We start from the raw sequence: 21,449 nt of genomic DNA on the forward strand, positions 1-21,449 counted from the left end.
AGATGGAATTGGCTCGGGTGCTGGAGCGGCCGTGCCAGCACCCTGAGGGTTCCTGGTTCGGTCCCCGGCCTCCGCCATCCTCGTCAGTTGTGTCCTTAAGCAAAACACTTCACCCTTGCTCCTGATGGGTCGTGCTTAGGGCTTTGCTTGCTTGTGTTTGTGGGTGAATGTGTGTATGCATGTATCTACGAATGGGTGAATGTGTATCAATGGGTGAACGTGTGTGAATATGTATGAATGAGTGAATGTGCATATGAATGGGTGAATGTGCGTGTCAATGTGTATGAATGGCTGACTGTGCGTATGAATGGGTGACTGTGCCTGTGTATGAATGGGTGAATGTGCGTATGAATGGGTGAAAGTGCGTGTGGATGTGCGTATGAATGGGTGAATGTGTGTATCAATGTGCGTGTGAATGGGTGTATGAATAAGTAAATGTGCATGTGAATGAATGGGTGACTGCGTATGTGTGTGAATGTACGAATGTGTGTATGAATGGGTGAATGTGTGCGTGCGCATAGCTGTGTATGAATGGGTGAATGTGCATGTGTGTATGAATGTGTGTGAATGTGCGCGTGGATGTATGAATGGGTGAAAGTGCGTGTGGATGTGTGTATGAATGTGGAAATAGTGTCAACGTGCTTTGAGTACCTTGAAGTATAATATCCATGTAATATTGCATGTTGTATGTAATGTGACAGTGACAAGAAACAATATAATTATGGACATTACACAACTATTTACTTTTATGCTACAGTGTTTCCCATAAACTGCCAAGATACCTGTGGCGGTGGGGGCGTGGCTATGGGCGTGGTCACCATGACATCATCGAGTAATTTGCATAATTTACTACAATCAATCAATCAATCAATGTTTATTTATATAGCCCTAAATCACAAGTGTCTCAATGATATGATTTTCTCTAAAAAGGCTCAAAAAATGTATACTTACTAATTAATAATAACAGTTTTGTTTTAAACGTCCATCCATCCATCCATTTTACAATATAATTACAACACTTTATGTACATATTTATATACAGATTTGAACAATAAGTTATTCACTGAAATATATTTATTAATTGTGGTTCTTACAAAAAATATATCTTATAAAATATAAAAGCTAAAATGTCTCTTAAAGCTCTGCCCCTTTAATTAGTGCATACTAAATAATTTAACTTTAGCCTACTACCTAGTGGTTAGAGTGTCCGCCCTGAGATCGGTAGGTTGTGAGTTCAAACCCCGGCCGAATCATTACCTCCCTGCTTGGCACTCAGCATCAAGGGTTGGAATTGGGGGTTAAATCACCAAAAATGATTCCCGGGCGCGGCACCGCTGCTGCCCACTGCTGCCCTCACCTCCCAGGGGGTGATCAAGGGGATGGGTCAAATGCAGAGGACAAATTTCACCACACCTTGTGTGTGTGTGACAATCATTGGTACTTTAACTTTACTACAACCATATTATTTACCAGCAACATAAAGTGAAACAGAGGCTGAGGTGTCCTGCCACAGTCAGTAACAAATAAATAGAAAACAGTAGTGGTCAAATACAAATAAGGCAACAAGAGAAGTATCCTACACTTCTCTTTTGTAAAGTAAATCTGAACAGCCTATATGGGCATCTACATCAACTATATGATTTGCCTGAGAAGCTGGACAGGACCAAAATAAATAAATAAATAAATAAAATATATATTTTTTTAATTTTATTTGTGGCGGACGTAATTCTTTCGTGGCGGGCCGCCACAAATAAATGAATGTGTGGGAAACACTGCTACAATTACCTGAACAGAAACACAAATGTAGACAAAAGAATCAAGAATATGAAGTCATTTGATGTGATCCAGTCTTGTGTCGGTCTAAAATGTGGTCTTGTTCGTGTTGCTGTGACTACTCTGGTGAAAAGTCTACATAATAATTCAAGGCAATAACGTAGTCCCATGAGAACATGCAATGATCAAAATGATACAAGTGAGATGGACTGATTGGACACAAAGGATTATTCGATACCACACCACCTTTTCAATGATGCCATTTATTTTGAAAAACTAACAATAGTCTGTAGGAATTGACCCCAACATGTTTGAACAGACGTCAGAATTCTGCAGCACCCAAATATCAGAATTAAGTCCAAAAAGGAAGTGAAATGAGTGAGTGGATCGACAGCTTGACGATTCACTCACGCTATCACCAACACTTGACTGGAACATGACACACACACACAACGATTAGAAATAAGTCCAAGGAGGAAGTGAAATGAGTGAGTGGATCGACAGCTTGACTATCCACTCACACATTTCAGCAACACTGGACTGGAACATGGCACGCACGCACGCACACTTTGACGCTGCTACTTGAACTAGGTTGAAAAGAGGGTGTAGGTGAAAAAGACTAAACTAGATCAGCGTTCCAGAAGTCCGTAAACCGTTCCAGACCAGACGTGAGAAAAAGAGGCTGGACTTTGGAAGGAATGCTTATACTCGCTTTATGGCATCATCGATTTCTGAAATCTGCTCCTTCAGCTGGTTCCACTGTTCTGGGTTCAGGGAGATACCTGAGATGGAAAACACAAAGTTGGACATGAGTACATAAACAATGGCAGTACTAGTATGCAAGTACATCAACGACAAGAGTATTAGTATGCAAGTACATAAACAACAAGAGTACTAGTATGTAAGGACATAAACAACGAGAGTACTAGTATGTAAGGACATAAACAACGAGAGTACCGGAACTCTTAAGAACTAAAGTTCTGTGGGTGAATAATGTAGAGTTTGGTAAGCACATAAACAACGAGAGTACTAGTATGTAAGCACATAAACAACAAGAGTACTAGTATGTAAACACATAAACATCGAGTACAGGAACTCGCTAAGAACTAAAGTTCAGTGGGTGAATAATGTAGAGTTTGGTAAGCACATAAACAACGAGAGTACTAGTATGTAAGCACATAAACAACAAGAGTAGTAGTATGTAAGCACATAAACAACAAAAGTAGTAGTATATAAGCACATAAGCAACGAGAGTACTAGTATGTAAGCACATAAACAACAAGAGTAGTAGTATGTAAGCACATAAACAACATGAGTACTAGTATGTAAGCACATAAGCAACGAGAGTACTAGTATGTAAGCACATACACAACGAGAGTACTAGTATGTAAGTACATAAACAACGAGAGTACCGGAACTCTCTAAGAACTAAAGTTCCGTGGGTGAATAATGTAGAGTTCGGTAAGCACATAAACAACCAGAGTACTAGTATGTAAACACAAACAACGAGAATACTAGTATGCAAGTACATAAGCAACGAGAGTACTAGTATGTAAGTACATAAACAACAAGAGTACTATTATGTAAGCACATAAACAACGAGAGTACTAGTATGTAAGCACATAAGCAACAAGAGTACTAGTATGTAAGCACATAAACAACGAGAGTACTGGTATGTAAGTACATAAACTACGAGAGTACCGGAACTCTCTGAGAACAAAAGTTCCGTGGGTGAATAATGTAGAGTTTGGTAAGCACATAAACAACGAGAGTACTAGTATGTAAGCACATAAACAACGAGAGTACTAGTATGTAAGTACATAAACAACGAGAGTACCGGAACTCTCTAAGAACTAAAGTTCCGTGGGTGAATAATGTAGAGTTTGGTAAGCACATAAACAACCAGAGTACTAGTATGTAAGCACACAAACGACAGTACTAGTATGTAAGTACATAAGCAACGAGAGTACTAGTATGTAAGCACATAAACAACGAGAGTACTAGTATGTAAGTACATAAGCAACGAGAGTACTAGTATGTAAGTACATAAACAATGAGAGTACCGGAACTCTCTTAGAACTAAAGTTCTGTGGGTGAATAATGTAAACTCACTACATCTGTAGTTTTTAGCGCTTCCATAGCGAGTCTACTGACAGATAAGTTAGAACTGGATGAATGTCACATAACAAAAAGATAGAGAAGAAGCTTATCGACTATGGTGTCAGCACGGACTACAATGGTGGACGCGCGCAAATTTTCAGGACTGATGCAGATCCCAAATACACATCAGCAGGTGCCAGAAGGTAAGAAACGTTGGTTTAACAAATGGCCAGATAATATGTCTGCTAATAGGTGCCATTTTGTGGTCCTTACACACACACACACACACACACACACACACACACACACACACACACACACACACACACACACACACACACACACACACACACACACACACACACACACACACACACACACACACACACACACACACACACACACACACCATAATAATACTCCTGAGTCTGACTACAGTAGCCGTAATGTTGGACAATCCATAAAGCGGTACGACTTCATAGCTCACCAAAGTACTACTAAAACATTTTGACAGATTTTTGAGCGCCGTGTGTAATGTTCTATATTCTCAATGGAACATTTAAAGTTTTGGTGTTGTTTCCTGGAGTCACATGGCAGTCTACACGTATCTCTTGTGACTGCCATCTGCTGGTCACACTTATCATTACACCATGTACCAAATAAAACATTTTCTAATATGTGAATGGTTTTGACTATTTGTGTTTATGTTTCAATGTTCTACAGAAAAATCATATCCAATATGTGGATGTTTTTTACTATTTTGTTCCAATGTACTACAGAAAAGTAATTATATTCCATATGTGGATGTTTTTGACTGTTTTGTTTCAATGTACTACAGAAAAGTAATATTATATCCAATACGTGGATGTTTTTGACTATTTGGTTTCAATGTACTACAGAAAAGTAATGTATTCAATATGTGGATGTTTTTGACTATTTTGTTCAATGTACTACAGAAAAGTAATATTATATCCAATATGTGGATGTTTTTGACTATTTTATGTTTCCATGTTCTACAGAAAAGTGACATTATATCCAAAATGTGGATGTTTTTGACTATTTGTGTTTTTGTTTCAATGTACTACGGAAAAGTAATATAAAATCCAATGTGGATGTTTTTGACTGTTTTGTTTCAATGTACTACAGAAAAGTAATATTATATCCAATATGTGGATGTTTTTGACTATTTTGTTTCAATGTACTACAGAAAAGTAATATTATATCCAATATGTGGATGTTTTTGACTATTTTGTTTCAATGTACTACAGAAAAGTAATGTATTCAATATGTGGATGTTTTTGACTATTTTGTTCAATGTACTACAGAAAAGTAATATTATATCCAATATGTGGATGTTTTTGACTATTTTGTTTCACTGTACTACAGAAAAGTAATATTATATCAAATACGCGGATGTTTTTGACTATTTTATGTTTCCATGTTCTACAGAAAAGTGATTATATCCAAAATGTGGATGTTTTTGACTATTTGTGTTTTTGTTTCAATGTACTACAGAAAAGTAATATTATATCCAATATGTGGATGTTTTTGACTATTTTGTTTCAATGTACTACAGAAAAGTAATATTATATTCCATATGTGGATGTTTTTGACTACTTTGTTTCAATGTACTACAGAAAAGTAATATTATATCCAATATGTGGATGTTTTTGACTATTTTGTTTCAATGTACTACAGAAAAGTAATATTATATCCAATATGTGGATGTTTTTGACTATTTTGTTTCAATGTACTACAGAAAAGTAGTATTATATCAAATATGCGGATGTTTTTGACTATTTTATGTTTCCATGTTCTACAGAAAAGAGATATTATATCCAAAATGTGGATATTTTTGACTTTGTGTTTTTGATTCAATGTTCTACAGAAAAGTGATATTATATCCAATGTGTGGTTGTTTTTGACTCTTTGTTTATGTTTTAACATGTTTGTTGCATCTTTGTTGTTTTTGCTCCATTATAAAAGATGTCCGTTAAGAAAGCAACATTTATTTAATCTTAATATTCAGTCTTGTATTGTTCATATTGTAAATTCTGTTTTTTCATCTACATTCTGAATGTGTTTTTCAGTAAAAACTACGACTTTCAGATGGTCTGTTATAAAATTTTTGGTATGAGTCATTATTGTGTGAGTGTTTGGACCATCATGTGATCAGCTTTTATCTGGTTTTTTTTTTGCAAAACCTTGGGATATGTTTACTTATTCCCAGCAAAATTTGCTGTTTTTAAAGTGTTCATAAAAAGGATGTGAGCATGTACAGCAGATGACATGGCGTGTAGTGCCGCTTAACCTGCCTCTTAGTTAGACCCGTGTCACCTGACTTCAAACTTGACACCTCATTGGCTGCTGAGACACGATCCATTGCCGAAAGTGGGTCTTGTGTTTTGAAGCAGCCAATTGTTATACACCGAATTGTTAAACACTGATTTTTTTCCCCCTGTAAACTGAATTTTTATACATATTTGCTTATGGGATAGGCTCCAGCTTCCCCCGCAAACCTGAGAGGGACATGCGGTAGAAAATGGATGGATTTTAAAGCACCAGATTTTTATATGATGATTTTTTACAGCAAATTTTTTATACACTGAAATGTTGTTACATACTGATTTTTTTCATACACTCAATTTCTTAAAATACTGATTTTTTTACTCTGAATTGTTTAACACTGAATTTTTATACACCGGAATGTCAAAAACAGATTTTTTAATACACTGAATTTTTATATGATTCATTTTTATTGGGAATTTTAAAACACTTGATATTCATACACTCATTTGTTATGTGATGATTTTTTATACAATGATTTGTTAAACACTGATTTCTTTAACACCAAATTTTTATACACTGAAATGTTGTTACATACTGATCTTTTTTTATACACTGAATTTTGAAATACTGATTTTTAACACTGAAATGTGAAAAACTGAATTTTTATACATTGATTTTTTCTAAACACTGAATTTTTATTGCGAATTTTAAAACACTTGATTTTTTTGTCCACTCAATTATGTGCTGAATTTGTATACAATGAATTGTTGAACACTGATTTTTTTTTACGGTGAATTTTAAAACACTGCATTTTTTATTCACTGATTTTTATACACTGAATTGATAAACACTGATTTTTTTTTTAAACTAAATTTTCATATGCTGAATTTTTATTGTGAATTGTAAAACACTTTTTATATACACTCAATTGTTAAGTGTTGAACTTTTATACAATGAATTGTTAAACACTGATTTTTTATACAGTGAATTTTAAAACACTGGATTTTTATACACTGAATTTTGGTAAAATTATTTTTTTATACAGTGAATTTTTATAATGAATTTTAAAACACTGAATTTTTTGATTTACACAATTTTTTTTAACCCTGAATTTTCATATGCTGAGTTTTTATTGTGAATTTTAAAAAACTAGATTTTTTTTTTATACACTCAATTGTTATGTGCTGAATTTTTATACAATGAATTGTTAAACACTGATTTTTTTATACAGTGAATATGAAAAGACAGAATTTTTATACAATTAATTGTTAAACACTGATTTTTTATACAGTGAATTTTAAAACACTGAATTTTTATACTATGAATTTTGGTACACAGATTTTTTTTTATACAGTGAATTTTTATACGGTGACTCTTAAAACACTTAATTTTTTATTCACTGATTTTTATACACTGAATGTTTTAACACAGATCTTTTTACACACGGAATTTTTATACAGTGAATTTTTTTTAACACTGAATATTTTTAACATTGAATTTTAAAAAAAGTACTAGCTTTTTTTAAATGCTTTTTGACGCCAAAAATTCAGTTCTCCAAATTCAAAAACAGCTTAAGCGGCTCCTGGGGGTTTACCTTTCTTCCCAGGCTTCATATCCCCGTCTGAGTTGTTCCAGTACTCTCGGATGTCGATCAGAACTTTCCCTCTGAAGTCCCGGACACTCACGTATCTCATCCTTCCAATCTGCCAACGACACTTGCTGTTATTTCACTTCTCCACCTCCACGCTCCCTTTCCTGCGCATCCATCACACGCCTTTGTTGACAACCACTTCAAAAGCCCAACATAAAGTGGGAGTTTTGTGCGCTGGTCTTGCTAGCTGAAGTACTGTCCGTCACCTGAAACATGTTGTCCTCGCTGTTGCCGCCGTCTTTGGACGAGCCTCCCGGCTTTGAGGTCTCCCCACCTTTTGCTTTCTTCACCGTTTTCTCTGGCGTGCTGGACTTCCTTTTCTTTGTCTAGAAACAACAGAGATCTTTCTAGAACATACAGATTTCATGTGGTGAGTGTCGCGTGAATAAAAACACCAACCTTGGTTTCAACCTCGCTCTCAGAGTCGCTTCCACTGGTGGAGGACAGCACTTCCTTGGTTTTAGGCATTCTGTAAGGGGGATCAAATACTTATTCTGCTGTGTGATGCTGGAAATACAGCATTTCTTCAAATAATGACTCCATCATAATATTATAAACAAGACAAGATGAGCTTCATAAGAAATCTGGCTGCATTCTAAAAGTCAATTTCTGCATTGCTTTGTCGCCATCTTGTGGAAAAAATGAGTATTTTTTTTGCCTTTCAGGTCAAAAAGATTGTACATCCCTGTTCTATTCAAACATAACGTTGTCTGGAGAAAATATGATATCACACACAAATAAAGACGCTGTAGAACTGCTTGTATCGCACATGATATCACACACAAGTAGAGACGCTGCAGGGCTGCTTGTGTCGCACATGAAATTGCACGCAAGTAAACACGCTGCAGGACTGCTTGTGTCGCACATGACACTGCACGCAAGTAAACACGATGCAGGACTGCTTGTATCACCCATGATATCACACGCAAGTAAACACTCTGCAGGACTGCTTGTATCGCACATGATACCGCGCAAAAGTAACGACGCTGCAGGACTGCTTGTGTCGCACCTGATATCGCACGCAAGTAAACATGCTGTAGGACTGCTTGTATCGCACATGACATCGCACGCAAGTAAACACGCTGCAGGATTGCTTGTATCGCACATTATATCACACACACAAGTAAATACGCTGCAGGACTACTTGTATTGCACATGGTCTCACACAAGTAAAGACGCTGCCGGACTGCTTGTATCACACACGATATCACACACAAGTAAACTCTGTAGGACTGCTTGTATCGCGCATGATATCACCCAAATGTAAAGACGCTGCAGGACTGCTTGTATCGTACATGATATCACTCACACAAGTAAATACGCTGCAGAACTGCTTGTATCGCACATGACATTGCAGGCAAGTGAAGACGCTGCAGGACTGCTTGTATCGCACATGACATCGCACACACAAGTAAAGACGCTGCAGGACTGCTTGAATCGCACATGACATCGCACACGCAAGTAAAGACGCTGTAGGACTGCTTGTATCGCACGCAAGTAACGACACTGCAGGACTGCTTGTACCGCACATGACATCGCACACAAGTAAAGGCGCTGCATGATTGCTTGTATCACACAAGTAACGACGCTGCAGGACTGCTTGTATCGCACATGACATCACACACAAGTAAAGACGCTGCAGGACTGCTCGTATCACACAAGTAACGACGCTGCAGGACTGCTTGTACCGCACGTAAGTAAAGATGCTGCAGGACTGCTTATATCGCACATGACATCACACACACAAGTAACGATGCTGCAGGACTGCTTGTATCGCACATGACATCGCACTAAAGTAAACATGCTGCAGGGCTGTTTGTGCCGCACATGATATCACACGTTTTACATATAAGCACTTATTACTAATATTTATTTTTGGGGGCTGATATCGGATAACATCGGATTGGAACACCCCTAATCTGTGACATGTTTTAGTTGCATTTTGGTTTGTTATCATTTCTAAAAAGACGGTTATACAGTTTTGAATTGCGAATACAATTATTAAAAAAATTATATTCAGCTTTTGTCATTTAAATTTTTTTATTTCCTTGTAACATCATGCATATTTTATTTGAAATTTCATTTTAATCTTAAATTAACATTTTATAATCCACATGATGTTCCTAATGTCGGGACACAGGAAATAATAATACAATTATGAAATATAATATTTTACGTGTAATTTCAAAAATATAAATATTAGTATATTATACATTTTTATAGAACATTTTAGAATGAGCAATCATTTAATTTTTATTGCAGATTTTTTTATGCGTCATTATTTCTAACGGTACTTTGTGAAGAATTCGGTAACATTTCTTGAAAGTAATGTGAAAAACAGCAGGCAAGAGTTTATTGAAAAAATAAAAAAAGGATACATTACCAAATTGTTTTTTTTTAAACCTTTATTTATAAATTTCAACATTTACAAACAGACGAGAAACAATAATCAAAATTAGGGATGTCCGATAATGGCTTTTTGCCAATATCCGATATTGTCCAAATCTTTAATTACCGATACCGATATCAACCGATACCGATATATACAGTCGTGGAATTAACACATTATTATGCCTAATTTGGACAACCAGGTATGGTGAAGATAAGGTCCTTTTTTAAAAAAATTATAAAAATAAAATAAGATAAATAAATTAAAAACATTTTCTGGAATCAAAAACAAAGTAAAACAATATAAAAACAGTTACATAGAAACTAGTAATTAATGAAAATGAGTAACATTAACTGTTAAAGGTTAGTACTATTAGTGGACCAAACATGTGTGCTTACAGACTGTATCCCTTGCAGACTGTATTGATATATATTGATATATAACGTAGGAATTAGAATATTAATAACATAAAGAAACAACCCTTTTGTGTGAATGAGTGTGAATGAGTGTAAATGGGGTAGGGAGGTTTTTTGGGTTGGTGCACTAATTGTAAGTGTATCTTGTGTTTTTTGTTGATTTAATTTTAAAAAATAAAAAAATTAAAAACCGATACAGATAATAAAAAAAACTATACCGATAATTTTCGATATCACATTTTTAAGCATTTATCGGCCGATAATATCGACAGGCCGATATTATCGGACATCTCTACTCAAAATAAGTACAAAAACAGTACAAAACAGCGCCAGGGGGTTGTAAATTCAAATTAACTAAAATAGAAAACAAAAAATATATATATAATAAACAAAGTGCAAAGCCATAGGCTCACTGAATTTCAGTAAATAACTTACATTTGGAACACAGCATCATCGTTTTCACAGCTTTTTGGTTGTTAGAGGTAGAGAGTGTGTTAATGTAGAGTTCTAAATCTTTTTTAAAGGCACAAAAGACAGGTCGGGTATTGAGAAACTTACATTTATGAATATAAAACTTAGCCAATAGTATAATGAGGTTGCAAAGGTAAAATTCCTTTTCAGATTATTGTTCATATAGTGCAGTGGTTCTTAACCTGGGTTCGATCGAACCCTAGGGGTTCGGTGAGTCGGGCTCAGGGGTTCGGCGGAGGTCAAGACACACCCGACTCATCGCGTAAATAAAAACTTTTCCCTATCGGCGTATTACGGATACGGCAACAGCAGAAGTCAGACTGATTTGCGGGTGTGTAATTGGTTGTGAGTTTATGCACTGTGTTGGTTTTGTTCTTTGGACAAGGTGATGTTCATGCACGGTTCATTTTGTGCACAAGTATAAAAACATGGTAACACTTTAGTATGGGGAACATGTCCACCATTAATTAGTTGCTTATTAACATGCAAATTAGTAACATATTGGCTCTTAACTAGTCATTATTAAGTACTTATTAATGCCTTATTCGGCATGGCCTTATTATAACCCCAACCCTCTAACCCTGGCCCTAACCCAGGGGTCGGCAACCCAAAATGTTGGAAGAGCCATATTGGACCAAAAATACAAAAACCAAATCTGCCTGGAGCCGCAAAAAAATTAAAGCCTTCTATAAGTGATATAATGAAGTCAACACATGATATAAGTGTCTTTATTAGTTATATTAGCCTACTATCAAAATGATAGTTTAAGTTAAGTTAAGGAAATTAAATGAGCTCAAATATACCTACAAACGAGGCATAATGATGCAATATGTACATGCAGCTAGCCTAAATAGCATGTTAGCATCAATTAGCTTGCCAAATATGCCTGATTAGCACTCCAAACAAGTCAATAACATCAACAAAGTTCACCTTTGTGCATTTGCGCACAGCATAAAAAGTTTGGTGGACAAAATGAGACAAAGAATGACTGGCATAAAATATGTCTTTCTGTGGCATTGTTGAAGAAAGTTATACATGTAAACAAACTACGGTCAGTTCAAGGACGGCCAAAATTAGTAGGACAAAACGGCGCTCACCAAATACTCTCATCAGATAATCATGTTTAATATAAACAGTGGCATTTCTAACAAGTAGGGAGGTTTGTGTCATGTTTGTCCTCCTACAGAAACCATATTAAAACAAAAATATATTTTTCCCCTATCTTTTTTTATTTTCATACATTTTTGAAAAAGCTCCAGGGAGCCACTAGGGCGGCGCTAAAGATCCGCAAGTGGCTCTAAAGCCGCAGGTTGCAGACCCCTGCCCTAACCAAATAACTCTAAATTAAGTATTTGTTACTTAGATCATGTTCCCCTAGTGTCCAAAAAACTCTAAATTAAGTCTTTGTTACTTAAGAGTATGTTCCCCATACTAAAGTGTTACCAAAAACATATAGGATTGAATTCAAAGTCTGCCTACTAACCCACCTGTGCCTCCATGGAAATGCCCCCCTCTACCTCAAAGAACTACTCACCCCCAAATCCTCCACACGACACCTCCGCTCCGGACAGGCTAACCTCCTCCAACCTCCGAGGACAAAGCTACGAACAATGGGAGACCGGGCTTTCTGCTCCGCCGCTCCCAGTCTGTGGAACGCTCTCCCTGACCACCTGAGGGCACCACAGACTGTGGATGCTTTTAAAAAAGTCTTAAAAACCATTCTTATTAAAAAAAAGCCTTTTTTTTAGATGTATGCATACTAGTTCTAGCTATTTGGCTGTTCTAGTTTTTTTTTGTTTTTTTTAATACACTAGCACTTTGAGTTTAATTACTCAATGTAAAGTGCTTTTTACAAATACAATCTATTATTATTATTATTATATAACTTTGTCTTGAATTTGAAAAAAAAAAACATTTTATTTTTCACTAAAGAAGGGTTTGGTGAATGCGCATATGAAACTGGTGGGGTTCGGTACCTCCAACAAGGTTAAGAACCACTGATACAGTGTAAAACCAAATATCACATCTTTAAAACAAAGCACAAATTTGTCATGAATATTGTCCAGGATGAAGCGACAGATACATTACCAAATTGTTCTTTGTCACTAAAGGCAGAAATGACGTCATTGTCGGCGTCACTGGTTCGTGTGCAACAATAGGAGCGTTGCTTTCATGAAAATGAATGAAGAATTAAAAAATGTCTCGTTAACACTAAGCAGACATGGGAAATATCACAATGAGTTTATAGATGAAGCGACGCCCCAGAGAATATATATTTTTAAACGTCCATCACAATAGTGTTGCCATGACACATGGTGAGCCAAGCATTAGCCATGAACATCCTGTCTAGGCCAGGCTGCCGTTATTATACACACGCGTTTATATCTGCGCCTCCAACAATAAGACCGTAAATCACATCTACATCGGCGTTTGTTGAGTTTTAAACCCTACGGAACGTTTTAATGTTAGCTTTTTTCCAAATAAGACATACTTACATGACTTGAGTAGCGACGATTTTTTCTTTATTCTTCTTCTTCCCGGTTTTCTTTCTTCTTCGTGTGCTTGTTTGAAGCGGTTGAGATATCGACGATTTAGACGCTCTGTGGCTGTAATTGGAATGACAACTAAAACGCAGTTAAAATGCTCATTACTGCCGCTTTGTGGATGGAGTGTGCAACAACGTTTCGGTTTATTATTGATTCCGTTGATTGCAATATATATGGCAAAAGACATAAAATCGATATCAATAAAAAAACAAACAAAAAAAAAATTATTCTGAAAAAAATCCCCGTAGGACTGGACAATAAAATGTTATCAATATATATCGCAAAATAAATAAAATCAAAATCCGTTAAAAAAATTTAAAAAAAAATCTGAAAAAATATACGTAGGGCTGGGCCATAAAACAAAAATATATATCATGATAGACACATAATTGATAACAAATAAATTGAAATTTTTTTTTTTTTAAAGGCTGATAGGGCTGGGCGATAAAACGTCATCAATATATACTGCAAAAGACGTCAAATCGAAGTCAATTGGATGGAAATCCTGCCCTCATTTTAATTGAGTTCATCCAACGAGTCATTTTTTTGAGTGTGTGAATGTTGTCTGTCTATCTGTGTTGGCCCTGCGATGAGGTGGCGACTTGTCCAGGGTGTACCCCGCCTTCCGCCCGAATGCAGCTGAGATAGGCTCCAGCACCCCCCGCGACCCCAAAGGGGACAAGCGGTAGAAAAAGGATGGATGGATGGATATTATTAATTTATTTTTGACTACTTTTGGTTTGTGTTTATATCGAACATGCATGCATACAACATGATGCATCACAATTTCCAGTTTCTCTATTCAACATGTTCGAAAAGGAGTAGGAAGAAGCAGAGCTTATTTAATCCTAACCCTTTTCCTTTACATAGAAGTTGCTAACACGTTTGCTCACTTCCTTTTCTCAATGTATTCACAATATACTCCATTAGTAAGAACATTAAAAAATAAATAAATAATTAGTGAAGTTATATTTCATATGGTGAGATGAGTAAGATTATCTAGAAAATGAATGGATGGATGAAATAAAATCAACATTTTTATCATGGTTCTTCTTCTGTATACTTTGTAAACACTTTAAGTTTGAAGAGTTTCTTGAAGTGGACCATGTTAGTACATTGTTTGATTTCTTTGCTTAAGACATTCCATAATTTCATTCCACATACTGATATACTGAAGGTTTTAAGGGTTGTACGTGCATACAAATGTTATATTTCTCCTCTTTTGTTGCAAGTAAATACACACTTTTTACTTTTTAACTAGATGAGGCAATCCCACAAGGAATTGCGTGTGAATGCTCCAATGCTGAAGTTGAAATGAAATCCTGGAATTTTATTTTATTTTTTTTATAAGTGTTGAAGTAGAGCACACAATTCCTGAACAGGCTGGATATTTGGAAGTTGGAACAGTTTGAATCAGATGAAAAATGTGGGAATTGTGGAACTTTGAAGAATGTCCCATTGATTTCAATGGGGATTTCGGGAAAAGCGGGAATAAAAAAAATAAGGTAAACAACTTGAATGGTCTGAATGAGTTGAAATGGTTGCTGTTGAAATTTTTCAAATAGGTGGAGAAATGCTGAAGTAGTAACATGTTGAATTGAGAAATGGTATTACGGAATTCCTGGAATTTCGGGAAAACTGGGAATTTTTCCAGTTAAAAAAACAACTTCGTTTTTTGTCCTAATTAAGAAGAATGTTTTGAAGGTGGAACGGTTGAAATGCGTTGAAAATTCTGGAAGGAGTAGTGGCCAGAAAAAAGGGTGGAAATAGGGCTTTGGAAAAGCAGGAATTATGGAAAATCCTGGAATTTTTTTGGAACTTGGAAAAAGAGTAGTTTGAATTTCCAGAATGGTGAAATGTGTTGAAGGTGGAATGGTTCGAATAGGTTGAAAAATGTGAAAATGGTGGAAGTTTGAAAAATGGCCAATTAATTTTGAATGGGAAAAATGTCCCGGAAAACCGGGAATTCTGGGAAATCAGGGAATTTTTGGAATTTGTCAAGAGAAAGCCTGTGATTCCCGAATAGGCTGAACAGTTTGAAGTTGGAACAGTTTGAATCGGATGAAAAATGTGGAAGGTAGAGCGCGTTAAAATCTGGAGAAGAAGAAGTTGTTGAGTAACACGCAATTCCTTCAGGAATTCCGTGTGAATGCTCCAATGCTGAAGTTGAAGTGAAATGCTGACAGAATGTAGCATGAATGTAAGAATAGTTTGAATGTTGGAATGGCTTGAATGTTGAAGAGTTTGAATTTCCAGGAAAACCGGAATTTGGTTTGGAACTTGGGAAAGTGTTAGTTGGAAGAGTGGAATGTGTTGATGTTGAAAAATGTGGAAGTGTGAAAAATGGACAGTTCATTTTGAATGGGGAAAATGTCCCTGAAAACTGGGAATTCTCGGAAATCCGGGAATTTTTAAAAATTGTTGAAGGAGAGCACACAATTTTGAACAGGCTGAATATTTTGAAGTTGGAATAGTTTGAATCGGATAAAACATTTGGGAGTTGTGTAACTTTGAAAAGTGTGCCATTCTTTTCAATGGGAATTTCATGGAAATTTGGGAATTTCGGGAAAAGAGGGAATTTTTTGAAAAATGCTAAAAAGAAAAAAAAACAGAAAAAAGAATGATCTGAATGAGTTGAATGAATGAATGGTTGGTGTTGGAATTTTTCAAATCGGTTGAGAAATGTTGAAGTATAGTAACATTTTAAATTGAGAAATGGTATTACGTAATTCCTGGAATTTCGGGAATTTTTCCAGTTCAAAATACAACTTAGTTTTTTGTCCTAATTAAGAGGAATGATTTGACGGTGGAACGGTTGAAGTGGGTTGAAAAATGTGGAAGGAGTAGTCGACAGAAAAAAGGGTGAACAAAGGGTTTGAAAAAACGGGAATTCTGGGATTTCCTGGAACTTTTTGGAACTTGAGAAAATGATAGTTTGAATGCCCAGGATGGTGAAATGTGTTGAAGGTGGAATGGTTTGAATTGGTTGAAAAATGTGGAAATGGTGAAAGTTAGAAAAATGGCCAATTCAATTTGAATGGGAAAAATGTCCTGGAAAACCTGGAATTCTGGGAAATCTGGGAATGTGGAAGGTCGAGCGCGCCAAAATCTGGAGAAGAAGAAGTTGTTGAATAATAATCATTAATAGATTCATTTTGGTGTAGAAAACCATATGTGTGGAAATGACCTTTCTTATAGTCTTATGTATCCAGTTTATTGATGCTGGACTTTAAGACAGGTGTGTCCACTGCGTCCATTATAAATTATTATATTAAAAATGTTCTTCTTCATATAAGATTGATAAACATCGTGAATAAATATTTATTTATAAAAGTGCTTGCTTTAAATACAGATTTTAACTGACATTAAATTACTGGATCATTTTAAATATAGAATTTAAATAATAATAAATTTAAAAAATCCTCGAATAATCCATCTATCTTCTTCCGCTTATCCGAAGTGGGGTGCGGGGGCAGCAGCCCAAGTAGAGAATATAGTTTGAAATAACAATATTGGAGCCGTGTGATAACCATTTTGTAAATGATTATTATTTTGATTTGATGATTGTTGTCATTATTTTAATTGCACATTTCTTATTCAATTTTTTTTGTAATCTGGCAAGAAAATAAATATATTGGTCATGGAATAAACCACTATTAAAATGGTTTATTATAAATGTTTTGTGATGAGATTCTCTTGATTAAATTGCTAAAAATATTCAGTATGTTGATTATTTCAGATATGTACACTACCGTTCAAAAGTTTGGGGTCGCCCAAACAATTTTGTGGAATAGCCTTAATTTCTAAGAACAAGAATAGACTGTCGAGTTTCAGATGAAAGTTCTTTTTTTCTGGCCATTTTGAGCGTTTAATTGACCCCACAAATGTGATGCTCCAGAAACTCAATCTGCTCAAAGGAAGGTCAGTTTTGTAGCTTTTGTAACGAGCTAAACTGTTTTCAGATGTGTGAACATGATTGCACAAGGGTTTTCTAATCATCAATTAGCCTTCTGAGCCAATGAGCAAACACATTGTACCATTAGAACACTGGAGTGATAGTTGCTGGAAATGGGCCTCTATACACCTATGTAGATATTGCACCAAAAACCAGACATTTGCAGCTAGAATAGTCATTTACCACATTAGCAATGTATAGAGTGTATTTCTTTCAAGTTAAGACTAGTTTAAAGTTATCTTCATTGAAAAGTACAGTGCTTTTCCTTCAAAAATAAGGACATTTCAATGTGACCCCAAACTTTTGAACGGTAGTGTAAATGATAAAAAATATACTTGTTTAAGTGACATGAGGAAAGTATTGTTTAACTTGGCAACAAACCACTTCAAATAGTGTCTTAAACCATGTCAATATGAAAAGTGATATAATCCATGTAAGCACACAGTCATTGACAGCGTACAAAAATAATAATAAGATGACACAATGGTGTTGTCGACACAAGCGGGCCGTAGACAGGATAAGTGGGACGTCGGCAGCGTTCCAACAAGTCATCTGGATCTTCTCAGTCCACTGGCGATGTTGTCGTCGGTTTCTGCGGCCTCCTTCAGCGCCTGCATCACCAGAGCGTTGCGCTTCCTCGTCTCCTCCATCCTCCCCGGGTTCGATTCCGGCAGGTTCTGCCGGGCGACACGCACACAAATCAAGTGGAGTGGTCGTCGCTTTTTTTTTTTTGTGAGACCGAGTGGTCGCAATAATTTACAAAGTTAAGTAGTGAGTTGAATGATGTGGACACGTTTATTACTGGATACTTTCACGCTTCTGCATTGGAGACTTTGAATGTGTAAGTAATATGCAACTATAATTATACTTTATCCGAAGTGGGGTGCGGGGGCATATTATTGATAATTATACTTTTAATACTTGTTTTTATTGTTCATTGATTATTACCTATGCGTAGCTTGTGTGCTATTGTGTGCTTAGCTGTTGTGTAGCTGCTAGCTCCTAGTAGCCTATAGCCTAGCATGTTCACCTTTTGTAAATTACTTTAGTAAATGAGAAGAAATTGAGTGTTTATTGGAGGACATTTAGATGTTAACTGGCTGTCCAGCTTTGCACAAGTAAACACTCTGCTTGTATCGCATATGATATCACACAAGTAAACACACTGCAGGACTGCTTGTATCGCACATGATATCACATGTGTAAACACTCTGCAGGACTGCTTGTATCGCACATGGTATCACACAAGTAAACACGCTGCAGGACTGCTTGTATCGCACATGATATCACACACAAGTAAACACCCTGCAGGACTGCTTGTATCGCACATGATATCACACATGTAAACACGCTGCAGGACTGCTTGTATCACACATGATATTACACACAAACAGGCTGCAGGGCTGCTTGTAACGCACATGATATCACACGTGTAAACACTATGCAGGACTGCTTGTATCGCACATGATATCACACAAGTAAACATGCTGCAGGAATGATTGTATCACACATGATATCACACACAAATAAACACGCTGTAGGGCTGCTTGTAACGCACATGATATCACACGTGTAAAAACTCTGCAGGACTGCTTGTATCGCACATGATATCACACAAGTAAACACGCTGCATGACTGATTGTACCACACATGATATCACACACAAGTAAACACCCTGCAGGACTGCTTGTTCGCACATGATATCACACACATAAACACACTGCAGGACTGCTTGCATCACACATGATATTACACACAAACAGGCTGCAGGGCTGCTTGTAACGCACATGATATCACACGTGTAAACACTATGCAAGACTGCTTGTTTTGCACATGATATCACACAAGTAAACATGCTGCAGGAATGCTTGTATCACACGTGATATTACACACAAACAGGCTGCAGGGCTGCTTGTAACGCACATGATATCACACGTGTAAACACTATGCAGGACTGCTTGTATCGCACAAAATATCACACAAGTAAACATGCTGCAGGAATGCTTGTATCACACATGATATTACACACAAACACGCTGCAGGGCTGCTTGTAACGCACATGATATCACACGTGTAAACACTCTGCAGGACTGCTTGTATCACACATGATATCACACAAGTAAACACGCTGCATGACTGCTTGTATCACACATGATATCACACACAAGTAAACACCCTGCAGGACTGCTTGTTCGCACATGATATCACACACGTAAACACGCTGCAGGACTGCTTGTATCACACATGATATTACACACAAACAGGCTGCAGGGCTGCTTGTAACGCACATGATATCACACGTGTAAACACTATGCAGGACTGCTTGTATCGCACATGATATCACACAAGTAAACACGCTGCAGGAATGTTTGTATCGCACATGATATCACAAAAGTAAACATGTTGCAGGAATGCTTGTATCGCACATGATATCACAAATAAACTGAAGGACTGCTTCTTTGCACATGATATCACACAAGTAAAACCGCTACAGGACTGCTTGTATCACACATGATATCACACACAAGTAAACACGCTGCAGGACTGCTTGTATCACACATAATATCACACACAAACACGCTGCAGGGCTGCTTGTATCGCTTGGATATCACACAATTAAACACTTTGCAGGACTGCTTGCGTCACACACAAGTAAACACGCTGCAGGACTGTTTGTGTCACATATGATATCGCATACAAGTAAATACGCTGCAGGGCTGCTTCTATCGCACATGATATTGCACACAAGTAAACACTCTGCGGGACTGCTTGTATCGCACACAAGTAAACACACTGGAGGACCGCTTGATTCGCACAGGATATCTCACAAGTAAACACGCTACAGGACTGCTTGTATCGCACATGATATTGCACACAAGTAAACACTCTGCGGGACTGCTTGTATCGCACACAAGTAAACACACTGGAGGACCGCTTGATTCGCACAGGATATCGCACAAGTAAACACGCTGCAGGACTGCTTGTATCGCACATAATATTGCACACAAGTAAACACTGCAGGACAGCTTGTATCGCACATGATACCATCCATACTTTTTTTTCAAACATCGGAACATTATTAGATAACAATATTTTCATTATATTTGATAATGACTGTTTGACACGACGGGGATGTGTTCTGGGCTAGCGTCATGTAAAGTATTAAAAGCGTATTTTCCAAGACTGTAGTGAGCCGGAAGTATTTGATATTTGCATTCGGCTCCTATCATGGAGTCACAAATCTCATCTCTCATATTCAGGTTACGTCATGGAGACTGGCGCACGCGCAAAAAGACAGTCTTTCGTAAAGGGCTAGCAAGCAACGACAGGACGTGCACACATTTGAATATCGAAGAGAAGTCTTTTCAAGAACGAATGTAACTTTAGTAACGGTATGTTTATACATAAATGAGGACAAAGTCAGACGTGAATGTCAAGTTGTGAGAACGTAAAGTCACCTTGATGAGTTCTTTCCGCCTCTCCTCTCCTGGAGTAATAATGGACCACATTCCATAGCCGAGTCCTAACACCGCCACCAAGCCGGTAGAACCCAGGACGGTTCGCATAGCACTCATAGTAGACTGATGGATAAAAGTGGCTATATTGATGGCAAAGGCGACTTTCCTTCTTGTCAATAAGTGGACGGGAGCGTGTCTAGTCAGGTGTTCACCTCCCTACTTCCTGGTCCTACGGGTCACCACTTGGACAAAATACACGGACTGCGCGTAGTCCTAACCTTCTTCTTCTCTGGTTTATTGGCGGTCGGCAAGCGAGCTCGTGGTGTGCATTACCGCCACCTTCTTATATGGAGTGTGGAACGAGATGTAAGCTACTATATTATTTTATCCCAGTCTTTTTT

General features: G+C 37.0%; 2 protein-coding genes across 2 annotated transcripts; both read right to left on the reverse strand.

Annotated features, from left to right (window-relative positions):
• Positions 1–2,020: 2,020 nt before the first annotated feature.
• sub1b (SUB1 regulator of transcription b) lies at positions 2,021–13,704 on the reverse strand. Its single transcript, XM_062024181.1, has 5 exons — positions 13,585–13,704; positions 8,213–8,282; positions 8,020–8,139; positions 7,757–7,865; positions 2,021–2,555 (listed from the first exon to the last, which is right to left on the reverse strand). The coding sequence occupies exons 2-5, from the start codon at positions 8,279–8,281 to the stop codon at positions 2,476–2,478; spliced, it is 378 nt and encodes a 125-aa protein (XP_061880165.1). The 5' UTR covers position 8,282; positions 13,585–13,704; the 3' UTR covers positions 2,021–2,475.
• A 437-nt stretch (positions 13,705–14,141) lies between these two features.
• Positions 14,142–21,363, reverse strand: LOC133632746 (ubiquinol-cytochrome-c reductase complex assembly factor 3). The gene is made up of 2 exons (XM_062025392.1): positions 21,049–21,363; positions 14,142–18,267 (listed from the first exon to the last, which is right to left on the reverse strand). The coding sequence occupies exons 1-2, from the start codon at positions 21,163–21,165 to the stop codon at positions 18,139–18,141; spliced, it is 246 nt and encodes an 81-aa protein (XP_061881376.1). The 5' UTR covers positions 21,166–21,363; the 3' UTR covers positions 14,142–18,138.
• Between the last annotated feature and the right edge of the window lie 86 nt (positions 21,364–21,449).

Source organism: Entelurus aequoreus, linkage group LG17 (genome assembly GCF_033978785.1).
Source record: "Entelurus aequoreus isolate RoL-2023_Sb linkage group LG17, RoL_Eaeq_v1.1, whole genome shotgun sequence".
Taxonomy (NCBI): Eukaryota; Metazoa; Chordata; class Actinopteri; order Syngnathiformes; family Syngnathidae; genus Entelurus; species Entelurus aequoreus.